Raw genomic sequence first — 20,162 nt, 5'->3', positions numbered from 1 at the left:
AACAATAAATTAACTTTAAATATCCAACTGGGTTTTCTTGTATAAAAAATGTAACAGATGTAAATGTCATCAAGTGTTTCCGAAAGAGGTTGGCATTATTTAATCATAAATGTAATTATTACCAACAACATTATTACACTAAACTAAATTCGCATTTTTTTATATTTTCGATTGCATTTACAAAAAGAACTCTTTGTAACACGGTGTGTTATGTGTATGGTAAACGTAGAAAAAGTTTTTATTTTGAGGGGGACGAGGGTGATGTTAAATGCACATTATTAAAAGAAAATTTAATTTATGAATGAAGTGCTTTAAGTTTCATCAAAATATATAATTTGTTTGTTTTTGTTATGCGTGTAAATAATTTGAAATTTGATTATTTGACTTTTTCACTTCTCGCATTTATATTTTGAGGGTAGGACTCGATTTTTATATTGAATTCTGAAATCGACATTTTTTAATGTTGGAGTATGATTTTCTTTGACAACTCAGTTTGAAATTGCGTATTTGCGAAATAATATAATTATGCCGAACACAAGAACAGGTAGAGCAATATATTAAATGCTAGGGTGTTTGTTGAGTGACGTAGTACCCACGCAAACACATATATTCTTTGAAAATAGAGGCGATATTATGTCATTATAATGCAACAACAAATATTCGAAATATGAGGAAAGCCAAAGCAAAAGAATGTTGAACACTGGCAATGCTGGACCAAAGTACTTCAGCGAAAAATGATAAACTCTTTACTTGGTAAAGTTGAGATATGTGGCCAAACGCCAAGAAGTAATAATTTATTTGCCTTTAGAGCCCTAACGCCATTACTACTTCACTTAAAATCCGAGAAGATAATGGTCCAGCAGAATATGATATTAAGAGTCCTATAACACTAGTTTTACCTGATATAATATTGCCTAAATAAGGACTTTCAGACCTCAGGCCTGTCTCTGAAGACGTTTTTTACTCAAAACTGAAATTATTGACAAAAAACTGACTATTAAAATTTCCAAAAAGAAATATTGGTGCATGGAGAGAAAAAGAAAAGTGATTTTTGACATGTCCTGTAAATGATTCCACACAAAAAATGTTTAACAAATGAAAATCTAGATTTTTTATTTTGGTATTATTGTTGTAAACGCGTGCCAAACCAAAGTTCAAAAAATCTAGATTTACATTTGTTCAACAAATTCTTGTGGAATCAATTAAAAACCACAACCACTTGTGCGAATAGCCTCTTAATAATACTTTGGCTATTCACTTTATAATATTTTGTCTAAGTACCAAGGTATTATCTCTTCTGGTAGTCTCTTCTTCTTTTGAAGAATATTGTACAGTGAACGACATCTCAAATGTCTCACTGTCATTTTTTTCAGAGAATGTCATTGTGAATTTGCAATGACACAATAAAATTCTCAGAAAAATTTGACAGTGAGACATTTGAGATGTCGTTCACTGTAACATTCCAAGGTCGAAGAATATGCTAATATGTATAACTTCGTCAAAGGATTACTTCCAAATAGTTGTCGTTAATTTTTCGCTAAATTTAGGAAGACCTCAGTAGATTTCGGCAATTTTATCAAATTTCCAATAAAAGACCCTGAAGATATATCACCAGATCAATAGTTATGTATGGCATCTCGATATAAAGGATCTATATAACAACACTCTGATCAAACATTTTAGCTTAGTTCAAATTCATTGTAAGATACTTAACATCACGTATATCACCAGTCGTCATAAGACGAACAAAAGTTCTAAAGAAACAAGAACTGTATAGGAAACTCCTTTCATTTTTTTTAATTAAATCTAATCGAAGCAATCAAAAGCTGTACTAATACTCGCCGTACCGCGTCATTGGTACATACAATAATGACCTTTTAATTTATTCAAATTAATTCCGAAATTTATTTTAATTAAAATTGCCATTTCATATTTTTATTTCTAAATTCCGAATTCACCTTTTCCATATTCGATGAAAAACGAAGAATTAATCAACAAAAAAAAATTATTTTATTGAGTGCTCAATTTAAAATAACCAAAGTGTGATAAATTGAATTCAAATTAAGCAATTCGTTCCGCATTGCCAAAGCGATACATAATAAATTGCAATTAAAATGGTTAATTAATTTACCACAGTTAATCAATCTCTTGAAATGTCGTCTCAATATAAACCCTTTTCAAAAACGGTTCGGTGTATACATTTTTCCGTTTGCCTTATATGTGTTCCCAGAGCATACATACATAATATATCGGCTCCATTCAAACTTCTGTATTCAATGGTAGAGTTATATAAATGGAAAACATTTCTGCCACATGTTGAACTCACATACATTGTAAATGAAGTGAAGCTAAACTCAAACGATTTTCTCTCCATTATAGCTTGATACAGCGATACACAATATAGAAGGGTTGAAGATTGTGTATAATTAAATCTTATGGCGCACACAGTGTCGTAATGATGTCTTTATAAGTGAGGATTGGAATAGTTTCGGTTTTATATCTTTCCTATTTGTAATAGTAAATTATAATGCATTGAAAACCATCGTTGAACTGGAACGTCAATCAACGCACAAAACGTAACACATTTCTCCGCCCCAGAAAATGTTAATTTAATCAGTTTCTACAATCATCTTAAAACTACACTTTTCGTTTTCTTAAAATTGATCATTTTGTTTTTCTTGTCTATTTTGTCTATCTTGACATGGATTACAATTAGACTGTCTGCCGAATAAATGAGCTTAAACTGTCAAATAAATTGACTGAAACAGAATTACTTTCATGTGAATGGAAACCATATGGAAGTATTTTATTAAGATGAAGATTTGGTTTTTTCATTGTGACTTTGGTTAAATCGAATTAAATTTCAATTCAAAACGAAATTCGATCACACTTTTTTCATCGAATTAAATTTAGAGAGATGAAGATATTTGGCACGAGAATCTACGGATTGAGTGGAACGTTTTGCAATTAAATAGAGATTATAATATTTGTGAGTGAATTAATTGACCAGTCAACTATACAAATATATGAGATCGAAGGTAAAAAGTTAATTAGTTTTAGATAATTTAGTTAATTTAGTTAATTAGAGACAATTATAGGTATAAGCTTAAAAACTCTTTAACAGATACTTCAGGAGAGTCACAGTCACTATGAAAACTCTTTTATCGACAAAAAGTTTTGAAATTCGTTATGTAGCATAAATCTGTTACTTCAGTTCATGCAGAAGTCTATAGAAGACATAAAACCTATCACTTCCATATTTCTATAATATATTTTGCTAAATAACGGATCTAGGGCTCATCAGTCTTTCTTATACCGTTAGGCTTTCGTCTCTTATGATCAGCAAATAACTAGTAAAATATTCCTTTCGTTTCGTTAAGGAGACTATATGTTCACTGAAAACACTGAGACACAAAACGATACGCTGGTAATATTACAAACGGTAAGCGTAGGCGGATGTTATCGTTAAATCTGTTACTTCCTTTGTTTAAAATACTGACAACTGTTTGATGAAAATCGTTTACTTAATTTGTTTTAACACAAATTTTACTACCGATTGGATAGAATGGATAAGATAAGTGGGTCGAGTCCACAGGGAGTCGTGCACCTAGGTCACCATTGGGCCTGTTGTACTTGATCAGTTAAATTGGTTTACAATCATTCATCAGATATTTTAGTGTATTCTTTGGATGAATGCTGAAGACCGACTACCGACATCAGATGTTGTATTTAAATCGTTTAAATGCACTTTTCAAATATATTTAAGGATTTGGTTCAATCGCTCTACTTTTCTACTTTAAAAAAATTATCAAAATTCCCACCTGAACTCTCACTTCCGGTAGGTTCACTTTCATCGCCAGCTCTTCACGAGAATAGACATCTGGATAATGAGACTTTTCAAAAGCTCGTTCCAGTTCGTGTAGTTGATATGTTGTAAATGTAGTACGATTACGTCGATGTTTTTTCTTGTTGCAGGCATCATCTGGTGCTAAATAACCAATTCGGATCATTTTTTGTTAGACATTTTTTCCAATCAATATACTAACCGTTACTTTCATCCTCGCTGCCCGATAAAACCTTGTCTCCATGATCACTAGAATTCGTCTGATTAAGATCATCACTGGATGCGTAATTCACACTTGCACTAGCACCATTTTCATCACAATTACGGTTGAGTTCATCACTAGTCGCATTCAATCGATATTCACCCGAACCTGGTAGTAAACGCTGATGTTCGTCATTTTGAATGTCATCAAAATTTCGGGCTCGAATGCCCTCAAAACTTTTCATATAATCAAAGGACGATCCTTTGATGGTACCATCACCATTGTTTTTGTACTTTAACATGCCATTCATATCGTTGATTTCGTCGAAACGTTGCCGTTTCGTGCTATTGGTGTCGATTAGTTCTTTGCTATTATCACCATTATTCGACAATGAGTCGTCAAATTCATTTACATTATCGTCATACAAATGTCCAGACTCATTGCTTTCTTTATCAGTCGCACCGTTATTTAGACACTCGTTTAAATTACAAAATTCCCGATTGGCGCTACCGTACGCATTATTCGGATCAATTACGTATTTATTGTTTTCTTTCAAATTACGCACATACTCCAGATTTGTGCCACTGTCTGACGACGTTAGGTCGATATTTTTCAAATGAGCAGAATAATTCAACTGATGATACTTGTCGACGGGTTCCAAATGATTGAAGTGTGTTTTTGTGAGCATTTGATTGTCGGTTCCTATTAAATTGTTCAATGCGGCACAGCGGAGATCAGTAGCATTCGGATCATTTCCTGCAATGACAACGATTTTTTTTTTAAATTAATAATTTTTAGGCTTCATGATGAAACTTAGACCTATAAGTAATGAATCAAGGGGTCGTCGAACTTCAACCGGTACTAAGATATTTCTGTTTTTAGTTTGGGTAAATACGTGCTAGTGGTACAGTGGTTCGAATCATACGTAACATAATTTTGATATTTCGCTTCTTTCTCTACAGTGTACGCATAAGGCGAAGGCACAAGTCGTAGACATAAGGCGTAGGCACAAAACGTAGACATAAGACGCAAACAATAGGCACCTTATAAAAGCAAGCACCAACACGCTTGTGAAAAACATGTACCTTCAATTGTTCAGTTCAAGTTTCCCAATCATTAGACTCGGTGTCTTAATTCTACTCGCCTCGCAACAGAAACAAATCAAATTAAACTTAAATTGAATAACGCTACCGAATTGAAAACTTTTTACTAAAAACACACAATCGATTTAACGGAGTCACGATATATATTATTCTATTTATCCCATCTCATCTAAAGCGTAATGTTTTTTTTGTCAGATTTTTCAACGGCTAAATTTCTCAACGTTTCAGACAATAATGCATATAAACCAACTAATTTGCATTGTTAATTAATGTTATTAATTAAGTATTACGAAACCTGTCGAACGCTATTAAATCAAAGATCAATTTAGACATTATGACAAGTCATACTCACAAAAGAAGTAGTAGAAAAAAAATCAATGAAATGAATATATATTCAAAAATAAGATCGTCAGACGGATGGAAAATAAAAATAAAATAAATTCTCGATTTATCAGTCAGTCAACAAAAGCGTAGTATTTAAAAGCATTGCTCATTTTGATCGATAGAACCAAAGTAATGTGGTTCACAATGTTATACATCCTTACATATAAATATATTGCTATCGCATCTTAAGATGTTTAAATATGACGCTTTAATCCAAACGAGTGTATGTGTTATAAAGCCGTCAATCAAAATTACCAGATTTTTCGTTTACATTTTCTTGTTAATTGATTTTGTGAGTTGTGTTTTTGTTATAAATTTGGTTGGAGAGAAGACGAAGGAATAAGAAAGACGAAAAAAAAAATCAGTTTGATCAAGATACAATAACCGAGAGAGGTGTTCAGTTAGTAGTTTATTGACAGTAATTTGTCTGAATAGCTCTTAGCAATGTTATACAAGATTATTATATATGTAAATTGATCAATACGTTCAATCAATTTTCAATTTGTGATTTCCTTTATGCATTAAAAACAAGTAGATTATAATTTAATTATTTTCTCGGATAATTTTTTTTTGTTTGTTTCGTCTCTCCGGCTATATAGAAGTTGTGGATACATTAACGACTTTTTTGTGATCAAATTATTTAATTGAGTTTAATCGGAATTATACGACGACTAGGTATATAATATTATGTACACGCCACATGATATGTAATTCTAAATATGTTTTGGACATTTTTGGTATGATTTTCGTTGTTGTTAAATTCAAATTTCGGTTATTATTTGTGCTAAGAGCTTTTTTTAGGTCTCCAGAAATTACGTCGGAAATTATACATCGCGCTTTGGTAGCGACAAAACTCATTTCTAAGATGAGTTGGTTGAACCATCGAACCGGAAATCGAATAAAAAATATTGTGTCTAACGTATCAATCATATTAATTGCAAGAATTTAATAGATTTCAGTAATTGAATTTATGAACGAAACGGAAGCAATGTATGTGTTAAGGCATAAGTGCTTGCTTTTAGCTCATGCTCACGACAGAGTAATGTTTACCAGGCAGGAGCGCTGATTTGAAAAGGGACCTGAATAATCTAGTGGCCCTATATTTTTTGCGAATAAAATTTTTCAATTTATGTCAGTGTTCATTTGAGTTCATTTTCATACAGTGTATTAGGTCCCTTATTTGACGTTTCGAAAATGAACCGCTCGGCTCCTGCCTGGTATATTTTAGACTGCCGTGCTCATGCTGCGAGTCGTTTCACAGATTTTTATTGTTTTTAACGTAGCCGGTCCACTACAAAATTCTCATCAATTTAAGAATTATTCTAGACATACGGCAAATTTGATTATTTCTCAACTTAACTAATCGTGCTCCGCAATCCGCAATCCGCAATCGTTTGGATGTGAGAGATCCAACAATGCTATATGTGGCAGATATAGCATGAGAGCGAAAAACAAGTTTTGAACAGATGACGAAAAGTGTGTGTTGCCGATGCAACCGACGTGACAATGTCACTTTAGTTTGTGTCGTGCTGATATACGCATTGTCCTGGCAAGACATAGGTGTACTAATGAGGCGTGATACGCCGAAATCAGCATCGTTTGTCCTTGTATTCGTCTATTCTTAATGTAAACGGTAAAAACATACTCAGGCAGAGCCTGAGGAAATAGATCTTTGCAATCGGAGGACATTCCGAGCTACACCGTTAGTTTGGGATAGTCCCATACAACAGCGAATGTCTAACCCAACCCCAAAGCCAGTACAATGGGCCCAAACGGACGCCCCGTGCGTGCTAGTAGAGCGGCTTACTTTAATTTAAAAAAAACGGTAAAACGTTTCATTTTTTTTTAAGTTGAAATAAAAAAAAAATCAACATTGGTCGGAACAAAGCAAGACAACAGCTTAGTAATTTAATATTACCAGACCAGCAATACACAAATTAGAAATTAATCGTGCTTCACTAAAGTGAAGCCACTACAGAACTCTGCATAACTTCCGAAGCCCGGATGAGCACTCGATGCCTACTTCATTATTTGTAATAGAAGTGACGCCCTTTCATTTTTGGTACTGTGGAGAAATAGCCATTTGGCTATTTGGCCGTCACTCGAAAAACACTCGTAAAATTGACTTTTTCAGAATATCTTTTGTTAGATTTTGAATTATGATTATGATGAAAGGAGTATTCCTTTAATTTTTTACAGTCAAATAACCAAATCGGGCGAGGTAAAATTTAATTATTTTTAGGTGACGGTTGTCAAAGTTATGCTACTATACTTGATATATTCAAGTATACTCGATATGCTGATTACACGAGCGTACATCAAGTATAAAAAATTAAAGGAATACCCCTATTGTCTACTATTTCTTAAATGTTAATTCGTCCCGGACCGTCCAAGGATTTTTGCTTACACTCAATTTCCGGGATTTCATTCAAAAGACTTCAATCCAGTCAAACTATTTGAGAAGCGTAGGTACGTACAATATTTATTGTTAGAAAAATGTAACTAGACTTGAATCACCAAAAAGTCACAACAATTACGTGCATTGCAAATTACATTTCGTCAAACAATTACTGCTCTGTATGAAAACACGTCACATCAAATTAATTTCAACTCCCCAAATAAGGAAACAAGCCAGAAAAAAAACTCGTGCTTATACATACAGCAGACACCCCACAAATTTGCCTCACATACTTGGAACATTCACAACAATATAATCGACCCACCGAAAAAACAACAAATTTATAAACTTATATAACGACACGTTTGCATGTTAACTTGTTATTTTAATGAGCAAACCATCTAAGTTGCGTTTACTTTAATTGAAAGTGATTTAATATTACAATTTTGTCGCATACTTACGCCATCTAACACTTTTTATTGATTTTTTTTTTGTTTCGGTTGGTTCGCTTTATATTGCTATTTAGGAAAATCCAATGGTATTTCATGCTGTCCAACAAATTCATTCAGCAAATAAAAACCAAATTAAATTAACCATAAGAAAAATAAACTCCTTTCGCTTCATACTTAGCATTAATATGTTCAATTTTATTTATGAAATTAAAATGCTCCCATCCAAGAAATTCAAATGGTGGTAAGTATATATTGATGGTGGTGAGAATAAGAAGTCTAGGTTAATCACAATAATAATATAAATTCAACACCCCTACGGTCACTTTCGTCACGAATTATTTCCATTTCCATTAAAATCACTTAATTGCCCCCGTGTCATAAGCAAATGTAATATTTATTTTGACCACATAAGATTTTGGTAATTTGATAAAAAGCACTAAATTTAAATATATGGCATTATAATTCGACTATGATTAATTACTATGTAATTGTGAACTAAGCAAAAGGTATTAAGATTATTAAAGACTGTGTTGTAAATATTGATTTTATTTATAGTAAAAAAAATTGTGTACACGAAAATGTAACATACGTTAATGACGTGTCAGTGTGTTGAGCATGATAGACTGTAATAAATTGAATTTATTCATCTTAAAGGAGGATGATCCTATTCATATAAGTTCATTAGATGTGTAGAGATGTTCTTTTTCATGAATAGCTCGAGCTAACGAGTTGGTATGTACTGTACACAAAGAAAATTATCGTAATTTATGGGACGAACGAGATATCAAAATATACGATCTTGATGTACGAACATAGATTGTGATAAAATTACTAGATTCGTCATAAACGGTGCGATAGCTGGAAAATTAACAAGATAGGTATGTATGTTGTAGACGGGAAAGTCTACACTGTGTAGACTAGTTGTTCGTTGATTCATCCGTTGGACATTCTTTAGGTGATAAAACGGAGATAGAAAAGCTGGATACAGACTATCTCGCTTTAGGAAGTCTTTAACAAAACTCCACTACGAAACTGACTGTTCAACTAAACTACTTTGATTCCTCTGTAGCGTTTTAATATTACCAATCTGGAATCAGAAAGGTGTTTGAAATATTTTAAAACTAAAAGCGTTTTACTCTTTTAAATCTCTGTCCTTTTTTGTTTTAGGATCGCCCATTTGTTTAAACATATACTTGAGTCCATTTGAACGCAAGGCAAACCAGATCCCAACGCCCATCTTCGTCATCGTTGTCAATAACAGATGACCGTCCTCGCCGTGTTTGGTAAGCAGAAAATTCGATTTGTATCTTAGAACTTTGTTTTGACACATTTCAGAAAAGACAAGCGTATCGTGATCAAAGTAAAAGTTTATTTCTTGACTCAAAATCTATTACTTCCTTCGTTTTAACATAAATTTTTCATAATTTTTGATACTTTCGCTGCTATAAAACCATCCTAGACGTAAAAAGTTCAGGTAAATACGATCGCGTCGGTCAAATCTTTATATATTTGAGCCCTCCAAACCTCTCATATAATTTGTTATATTTTGATTTTTGTTAAAACCATTTTGAAATATCCAAGACGAGCTCAATTAAAAATGTAAACAACGAGCCTTTTCTAAGAACCTTTCTGGAAAAGTCTTCGTTTTTATTTTCAGCGCTTGATTGAAGCATCAGACATGAGTGTTTTTGAGTGTGACAATTTTTCCTGATAATTTGCTAATGTTTTTCAATAAAATTGTTATGTGTGAGCATTTAAGCAGTTGCAGAAGACAAGCATATTAACAGTTTTACTAACTGATCTACTTCATATGATCGAAGATTTTCAGAGATTGGCTTCAGAAATCTTTTACTTAATTTGTTTTGAACATGGTTTTTGCTATATAAAACCTCATTAATCAGAGCTTGTCGTTTATTATTGATGTCGTCGTCGATAACATACGACAGCCGTCTGTAACAGGTTACTCTAGTGTAAGTGTAAATGAGATTTCATAACAATGATCATTGAATATTATTTATAAAAATAATAATTCCCAGATATGACACCAGAATCGTTAACAACTATTTCCATGTGATGATATTCAGTATGAAGATAAAATAATTGGTGGAAATAATTTTTTTTTTCGTGATTTGCATGCTTTAGCCAAAAAAAAAATCGTTTCCGGCGAAGGATCAAACACATTAAAATTAAATAGAAAAACTTTTTACGTTTGTTATTTTGTCATAATTATCACAAAACACACAGGGGCCATCTTAGCCAAATTTAATTTTCCTAAATACAAAAAAAAAAAATCCAAAACTTTCTCGCCGCACACAAAAACACCCGAAATTTAGTATTGGGTACCTTATAGTACCAACGAAAATAAAAAAAAAAAACGAAAGAAATTAAATAAAACTACCCCGCCACTAAAGGGAAATGAGGCAATACGAACCAAAAAAAAATGTAAATAACTTAAAAAGATTATTTACGTTATCGGTTGGCGTGCATCTGAAAGCTTTATAGAAAATGTGATGCATTAAATTTGTGAAATTATTTTCTTACTCGTGCCTTTTATAATTGGAATTGATGACTTTTCAAAGTAAATAACTCTATAAAACTCTGCGATGGAACAAAACTAAGCACACAAAAAACAAACAGAGATATACATTTTGCGGTGCGGATGCCTATTCAATTAAGGGAATTATCGTTTAATTTGAAAAGGATGTGATTTCAAGATGATAAAGCTTTTGATTTGCTCATGTACCGACAGGTGTAACTCGATATTTTATTCTGAATATTCGAAAAATATGGTTTATGTGAGCGTGCTATCTATGAGCTCTAATTCAATCAACATCTGAATAAATATTTTATCAAAAAATGAAACAAAATTATTAAAATTGCGCAATAAAAAAAATGACGAAAGGAAAATGATTCAATTAAACAAACCAAAGACCCGTTGACCAGGCCAATTATGACGCTATGCATTATGCTTTCCACTTATACCAATATCTTCCCGAATGTTAGAAATTTGGATTAATCAAAGAAGCTTTACGTTATTCAAACAATTTACGATCGAAGGAGCTTTTCATTCCGAATAATTTTATGAATTTGATAATTCTGTAATTTTCACCAGAGATTGTAACATTCGAATTTACTCCAATAAACTATTGTTCTTTTATAAGAAAATCATTTGTTCGATCATTTCCTGCCATTAAAATTTTCGACATGGCGACCGAGACAGGACTATAGGTCGAAGATAATATTGGAAAATTCAAAATCAGAAAATTGCAAGACGACGAGAAAATGGAAAACCTCAAGAAACAAAGGAAAACGTTAAGAGCTCTGTTCACAAGAGCTACTACGGAATTGTTGAAGGAAGTTAATCAGGAGATAACGAAGAAGACGTTGAATATGTATATGGATGCAATCGAGAAGAAATCCGAACAATTAGCCGAAGTCGACAAAGACATTTGTGAACTCATGATGGCCGACGAAGATATTTCAGAGGAAGATATTGACAAAGAATTTGAAGGCCGAATCGTGTACGAGAATAAATTGTTTGAATGCCGACGAACCGTTGAAGAAATCTTCTCGAAGATAACCGAAAATTCAGAGATCGATACACACAGTAGCAGTGGGCGGAGTCAAGTAGGAGTCAAGACTTCGAAAAAGTACAAGCTTCCAAAGATCGAATTGAAAAAGTTCAGCGGAGACATCAAGGAATGGTTGTCGTTCTGGGCACAATTCGAAAAAATTCATAATGACGAAGACATCGCTGAAGAAGATAAATTTCACTATCTACAACAGTCTACAGAAGAAAAGTCCAAAGCTCGTGAAGTAGTCGACAGTTTTCCAATGACAGCAGCTAACTACCAGAAAATGGTCTCGCATTTAAAGAGTCGATTTGGAAACAAGGATATGCTGGTCGAGGTGTACGTGCGCGAATTGCTGAAATTAGTGCTTTCGAATGCTCTTAATCCGACGAGAATTACGGTCATTTCGTCATTGTATGATAAATTGGAGACACAATTAAGAGCGCTGGAGTCACTGGATGTAACGAGAGACAAATTCACTGCAATTTTGTACCCACTAGTAGAATCCTGTCTACCCGAAGAATTGTTACGTACATGGCAACGAAATCGAATTGTACCAATTGCGCTACCAGTTACTAATCAGACTATTGGAGGTGGTGAGGTGGTTGATAGACTCACGCATTTAATGTTGTTTCTCAAAGTGGAGGTGGAGAACGAAGAGAGAATTTCGTTGGCTCGTTCAGGTTTCTCAGAACAATCGAAACGAAACCAAAAAGAAGAGAAGGCTGCGATCGCCACTGCTGCAGATTTGTTCGTCGGTGCTACAAACGTAAGTTGTGTATTTTGTGGAAAAGGACATTTCGGCAATCGATGTTTCCTGGCAAAGAAAATGTCTGTTAGTGAACGACAAAGAATAGTAAACGAACGGAAAGGTTGTCGCACCTGCTTGAACAACGATCATCAAACGAGAGAATGTCCGATGAAGTTAAAATTAAAATGCCATAACTGTGGAGGTGCTCATTTCAAATTCATATGCAATGAGACCAGTGACAAAAAAGTAAGCCACGTTGACAAGGCCGTTGACAAACCGGAAAACAATTCAGAGAATTCTACCGAAAAAAATATTCTATCAATCAAACAGGAAAACTGTGCAGCGAATTCCACTGATAAAAAGAATTCATCAGAGGAAAAATCCACGAACTTAATGGTCAGAGAGGCGTACAAAAACGAAGTTGTGGTCCTTTCTACGTTTTTGATTCATATCGTTAATGGAAACAAAACTATCACTATACGTTGTGCCATTGATTCTGGATCACAAAGGACATATCTACTGAAGCGTCACATCAATCATCTTAATTATGAGAAAACTGGCGAAGAAACTCTTTACCACGAACTATTTGGAGGATCAATTGTCAGTACAACTCATAATCGTTACACAATCAATGCAAAGAGTTTGGATGGAAGTTACAAGTTATCGTTTGATGTGCTAGATCAAGAACGAATTTGTCATAACGTTCCGAAGATACCTTCGGGTCCTTGGATACAAGAACTCGAGAAGAAGAAAATCCTTTTGACTGATCTTGGAAATAAATCATCTGAGATTGATTTGTTAATTGGTAGTAATTTGGCTGGAAAATTGATGTCTGGTTTCCACAAGTTTGACGAAAACAGCGAATTCGGCAAGAATATGGTTGCGATCAATTACAGTTTGGGTTGGACGATAATGGGTGAAATTCCTAGTTGCAATGTCACGATGAATTCAAGTCTGCTGGTCAAAGATTTGTTTGTCAACGAATTGGACGTATCAGATCTATGGCGATTGGATGTAATCGGAATAACGGACGCCGCTGGTTCGAAGGAAAAGGAGCGTAACCTTAAATCAATAGAAGAACAATTTAAAAAGTCGTTAACGGTGAATGACGAAGGACGACAAGAAATCAAATTACCATTCGTTAAAGGTTGCCCAACTCTCGGAGAAAACAAAAATTTGGCTGAAAAACGATTGTCATCACTCACAAAGAAGTTAACCCCAGATATGCGTACGGTGTACCAAAAAGTTTTCGATGATTGGGAAGCAAGAGGAATTATCGAAAAGGTGCCATCGGAACAACGAAATCATCCTGGTCATTATCTCCCACACAAAGCAGTTTACAAGCCCAGCAGCTTAACTACACCAGTGCGTCCAGTATTCGATGCTTCTGCAAAGGACGTCAATTCGATTTCGTTGAATAAATGTTTGGAAACTGGTCCGAATTTATTAGAGGTAATTTCCACAATAATATTAAGATTTCGAATGCGCAGATTTGGTGTATTGGCCGACATTGAGAAAGCATTCCTTCAAATAAGTATCGATCCGACGGATCGTGATTATCTACGTTTCCTATGGTGGGATACTGATGGAAATGTTATAGTGTATCGCCACAAAAGATTGGTATTTGGATTGACTTGCAGTTCATTTATTTTGGCGATGGTAATTAACAACATTTTGGATCACGCTCCAGACGAACTCAAATCAACTGCGATACAACTAAAGGCGTCTAATTATGTAGACAACTGCATAACGAGTTTGGATGATGAAAATGCAGTTCAAAAGTTCAAAACCGAATCAGTTCAATTAATGGAAATTGGAAAATTCAACTTACGCAATTGGGTATCGAATTCGTCATCATCTAACGATACATTAAACAAAGTAATTTCAACACTCGGGTTGACATGGAACCTGGATGAAGATACATTGTCGTGCGATATCAACAAAGGCATCAAGGAAGGCGTTTCAATTACCAAACGCATGATACTATCCGCAACACACCAAATATTCGATCCCATTGGTATGACACTGCCGCTGATCATTTGTCCGAAAATCTACATACAACAGTGTTGGGAACTGAAGGTTGGTTGGGATGAAGAATTACCGTTGGACATTTCGAAGAAATTTCGTAAATGGATTAGTCAATTGGCTGAAATCAAGCAAATCAAAATTCCGAGATGGATCGGATGTACGTCAGGAAACCTGAAGAATTGTACGTTTCACGTATTCAGCGATGCAAGCAAGGTAATTTATGCAGCAGCCGTGTTTATGAGAATTGAAACAGATGAAGGTGTTCTTGTCAACTTGGTACAAGCTAAAGCTCGGGTGTCTCCACTGAACACAAAAAAGAAATCTGAATCGAATGATAAAGCGACCACAACAATCGACCAAAAATCCAAAACTGAAAGTGAGGAAGAAGAATCGTTTTCAATTCCACGGTTGGAACTACTTGGTTGTCTAATTGGCGTTCGATTGGTCAATTCTGTGAAACACAATTTGGGCATGGAAGATACAAGATGTGTTCATTGGACCGATGCGACAGATGCATTGTACTGGATAAAAAATGAAGATTGCTGGGGACCGTTTGTAGCGAATCGAGTAAAAGAAATTCGTGAATCTACAGAAAATAACGACTGGAAACATGTACCCGGAAAACAAAATCCTGCAGATATATTGACTCGAGGAGTCAGCGCAAAACGGCTTGTAGAGTCACGTTGGTGGGAAGGACCACTCTGGTTGAACAAGCCTGAGAACGAATGGCCATCAACAGTTGCCGTACCGGATCAAGCAATATTACAAAGAGAACGCAAGAAGAAGACAACTTGTAATTTTTCATTGGCGTTGACAACAGCTGATTCGACATGGTTGACGACATGTAAATTCAAGAACGATTACCAGAAAATTCTTAAAGTTACGGCGTGTATTCTTCGATTTCGTCGGAATATATTGGCACCCAAAGAAGATCGAATCAATGGACCGTACACCGCAAACGAATTGAACATCGCTGAGAAACGAATCATTGCTATGATACAGAAAGAAACGTTCACGGCAAACGAAAGTGAATTGAAGGACATGGAGGTGTATGCTGATGAAGATAATGTTCTGAGAATCAAGACGAAGTTAACGTTACGCGAGGATGATAATTTCTTCATTGCCCCTGCTGTAATCCCAGGCAAACATCCGATCGTACGAGCATTAATCGAATATTACCACCGAAAATATTCTCATGCTGGAACACAAACAACTATGTCAATTTTGCGAGAAAGATTCTGGGTCATCAGATGTCGAGTGGCAGTCAGAAAAGTCATAAACGATTGTACGATATGCAAACGGTACAGAGGTAAAACGTTCGAAACGAAGCCGACATATTTACCGTTGGAACGAGTACGAGATGCAGCAGTTTATGAAGCGACTGGGGTTGATCTAGCCGGACCGTTGAATCTTCGTGGTACCGGAAAAGCTTGGATTGTAATTTACACATGCGCGGTATATCGGGCTGTGCATTTGGAGCTTGTTTCGTCAATGTCCACGGATTCATTTATTCAATCGTTTCGTCGTTTCATTGCAAGAAGAGGCCGTCCCAGTAGTATGTGGTGTGATAGAGGAACAAACCTTGTTGGCGCCAAGAACCAGTTAATGAAATTGGACTGGGATAAAATCAGCAAAGCCGCTGCCGAACTCAAAATCGAATGGAGCTTAAATCCTCCTAAAGCTCCATGGTGGGGAGGATGGTGGGAGAGACTGATTGGCGTGGTTAAAAGCATACTCAAACGATGTCTCGGAAATGCTTACTTACATTATGAGGAAATGTTAACCATTTTATGCGACATTGAAAGCATCGTTAATGAAAGACCTCTCACTTATCTATCCGAAGATTCGAACGAGTTACGACATCTGTCACCATCATCATTTCTGAAGGACATTCGACAAAGCGGTGTACCCGATTTGGATGGAGTCGATTCACAGTACATTAATCGGAAAAACAACGTTCGTCAGAAGTTAATGAACGATCTACGGAAGCGATTTCGACTGGAATATCTTGGTCAGTTACTGCAACAAAACTCAACAAATGATTGCCATCCGATACAAGAAGGAGAAATCGTGTTAGTTGCTGATCATGACAAAAAGAACGTCAACTGGCCACTGGGTAAAATTGTCGCTCTTCACCCAGGTAAAGACAGTGAAGTGAGGGTTGTAACTGTGAAAACTAAAACAGGAACATTAGTGCGACCAGTAAAGGGATTGGTTCCGTTAGAAATTCGTTCAAGTGAATTCAGTGGATCATTGGTAACTGGCGAGAAACGAAACTTTTTGGCAAACAACTTATCAACACCAAATTCTCAGTCAACCGATTCAATTTCACGATTGCAATCCGACTCGGCATCGGAAGCGACAATTCGTACCACTCGAAGTGGGCGCCAAGTGAAGTTACCATCACGGTACGGACAGTAACGTGGTTTTTTCTGCTCGGTAAAAGCCACTGGTGGGAGTGTTAGAAATTTGGATTAATCAAAGAAGCTTTACGTTATTCAAACAATTTACGATCGAAGGAGCTTTTCATTCCGAATAATTTTATGAATTTGATAATTCTGTAATTTTCACCAGAGATTGTAACATTCGAATTTACTCCAATAAACTATTGTTCTTTTATAAGAAAATCATTTGTTCGATCATTTCCTGCCATTAAAATTTTCGACACCGAAGGACCTGATGTTATAAATGAAAATTTAAAAAAAAAAGTTCAGTCGTATCCGAATCGCTTAAAGAACCGAAACGAATTTAAATTACATGCTTCGTCACTGTAACAAGATTCTTGAAAAGTTATTGTTTTTTTTTTCTATTGTATGAAAGTTTAAAAGGTTATTAAATTACACATCAAAACATCAACACAAATTAACTGAGATGTATGCCATATAAATACGTTGATGGTAATGCGTGCCTTCGGTTAGCCCTATACTTTAGCTAATAAATAAGCCGTCGTCGATACCATTTATATTTTGAGCTTTCTGATGTATTTATCAATTTCAATCAAATCAATTTCAAACCAATCAATTTAGCCATTTAGAACTCCATTAGTCGATAAATTACATTTGAGTTCTGTTTTGTTTGTAATGTATTGTCATTGCGAGACTTTCGTTTTAATAATGAATTGATTATTACGGGTTACTCTCTTCAAACTAGGTCGAGTCAAATTGATAAAAAAAACGTCAGATTTATAATCATTTTCATTGGAAGGACACTTTCTGTCTGTGGTAGAAAATCCGTCGCGAAATTACGGTAAATCATACACGAATAGCAGATGTAGGTAAATTGGTGACAGTTTCTCAGGGACTTTATATGTGAAATTATATCAGCGAATTTTCTACTTTCATGAGCGTATGATCTGACAAAAGGTAATGAACTAGAAGAATACTTACCATCAATATTTCGTTCTCTGTTCTTGATTCCCAAAATCGCGTCGATAGTATGTCTTGGAGTCAATGTTTGTCCACCAAATTTGCGAGAGGTGTCACTGATACAAAGTTCATCATCTGAAAACGATTTTATGATTTCAATGTTGCTGCAGCATATTTTTACAGGTTTTAGAATTGGATCTATATAGGCAAAAATTTGGTTTCAAAGGTCTTCACAATGTTTGCCACTCACGGATAATCAGAGTGATGACCACAAGAACTACACGAACGGAATTTTGTGTCGGTTTTCAAAATTCCGTAAAAGTATTTTCATGTGTCGAGGCCGAAAATGAGGGAGTTTCGAGATTTTTCTCGGGTTTTCGACCCCTTACATGAAAAATTTTTTGAGTATCTGTTTTGGACGATTGATTTTAGGCACTTTCGCATGTAGCCCTCACTTCGTTCGGGCTACAACTCGCGAAATTGCCTAAAAACAATCGTCCAAAACAGATACACAAATAACTATTTTGGCGTGGGGTAATTTGGCACACGGTGTTAAAACAACACATTTTTCAAATCGCACACGATTTTTCGATACCAATATTTTGTAAAATGAGTCATTAAGTCGTTGGCTAAAGAGCATTTGCAGCAATAAAGTTTCGTGTGTAAGTTCACCTTTTACGTAGTTTAAAAGTGCGTTCTTTTGGCACTGTGTGCGAGACAATGAAATGGTTAGCATTAACAGATCCAAAAGAAATGCAAATGAATGTGACAAGAAACGGAAAATTCCTCGTCGATGTTATCCGGTTATTTCGGAAGTGCTCAGGCAGATTTCCTTTTCATTTTTAAATTATTGTCCATGACTTTATGTTATTTATTTTTTTAAATATTTTTAAAGCACATGGGACTTACTACGCCCTTGGGCCTTGTAGCATTATCAACCATTAGTTTAAGATGAATACACTGAAGAAAATCCTTTAATCTTATACGATACAATTACAAAAATCTGTTGTTTGAACTATTTTTTTCTACGTAATCTATTACTTCATTTGTTTCAACATACATTTTACATTAAAGAAAATCTGAACCAGAAGTCATCACTTAGTCTTGTCGACGTTGTTGATAACAGATGACAGAAGACTCTAAACGATTGTGTATACAAAATCTATATATTTCATTTGTCCAAAAATGTCAATGTTTAAGCAATTTAAGTAAGACAATAGATTTTCTTCAGTGAAATCTCTTTGTTACACCACAAAACACATACCTACCATCTTTAAATTTATCCTCAATAATATCAGAATCCAAACTTCCAATTTTAAATTTTTCCATTATTTTATGAAAATTGTTTGCATCGCGAACATTTTTTATCAATTTTTCAAAACTTTCAATTTCGTTTGGCGCAAACTTATTGCGTGATAATAGTTTTTCCAGTAACTGTTGAAGCGTTTGCTTTTGTCCTTCCGGCAAGGATTTTATGTCCATAGTACACCGAAATGAATTAATCGAAACAATATTTTACGGTTGGTGGCAAAACACACAGAAACAATTTTCTCTCCATAAATTAACCAACTCAAAATAAAACCAGAAAATGATTGAAAAAATCACATTGAAAAGAAGAAAGGAGGAAATGCACAAACTGACTATACCAAATTCGATACGAATAAATCTTTCAAAAACTTTAACTCACAAATCACCGAGTTGTTTGTCAATTAATTCAACCAAAGGTAGAGTCGAGCAAATAAAATGATTTGTCTGTTAATTTGTAGAGCACCGTCTATCAACTACTTTTCGCGATAAAGGCAACCCGACATCTATTCCGCTAGAATTGTTTTGATTCTAGGGCGGTCGCTATGCACATTTTCTGTATGCACACATGTATATGCCTCGGTCTATAATAATTTGTTCACATTTCCCCTTTTTCCTCACTAATACTATACATCGTCAAACATTGGTATTTGTGTCAATGGAAATATTTTCACTGAAACTTAATATCGTTGTATGCATACACGTGCCTTCTGGTTGGCAATTCATTTCTTTTACACTCGTCGGCTCTCTCCTTACAC

At 34.9% G+C, this 20,162-nt stretch overlaps 1 protein-coding gene across 2 annotated transcripts in view; it reads right to left on the bottom strand.

Moving 5' to 3' along the window:
- Nucleotides 1-19,893, bottom strand: part of LOC119073479 (retinal homeobox protein Rx) — a 43,770-nt gene extending 23,877 nt beyond the window's left edge. For both annotated transcript variants that reach the window (XM_037178984.1, XM_037178985.1), the window contains exons 1-4: nt 19,368-19,893; nt 18,121-18,234; nt 4,047-4,802; nt 3,822-3,988 (exon numbers count right to left, since the gene is read on the bottom strand). In XM_037178984.1, the coding sequence (XP_037034879.1) occupies nt 3,822-3,988; nt 4,047-4,802; nt 18,121-18,234; nt 19,368-19,581 (1,251 nt within the window). In that variant the 5' untranslated portion in view covers nt 19,582-19,893. The remainder of the gene's footprint in view (nt 1-3,821; nt 3,989-4,046; nt 4,803-18,120; nt 18,235-19,367) is intronic.
- Nucleotides 19,894-20,162: the final 269 nt, after the last annotated feature.

This window comes from Bradysia coprophila, unplaced genomic scaffold (assembly GCF_014529535.1).
Source record: "Bradysia coprophila strain Holo2 unplaced genomic scaffold, BU_Bcop_v1 contig_138, whole genome shotgun sequence".
NCBI classification, from domain to species: Eukaryota; Metazoa; Arthropoda; class Insecta; order Diptera; family Sciaridae; genus Bradysia; species Bradysia coprophila.
This window is presented reverse-complemented; position numbering and strand designations above follow the sequence as displayed.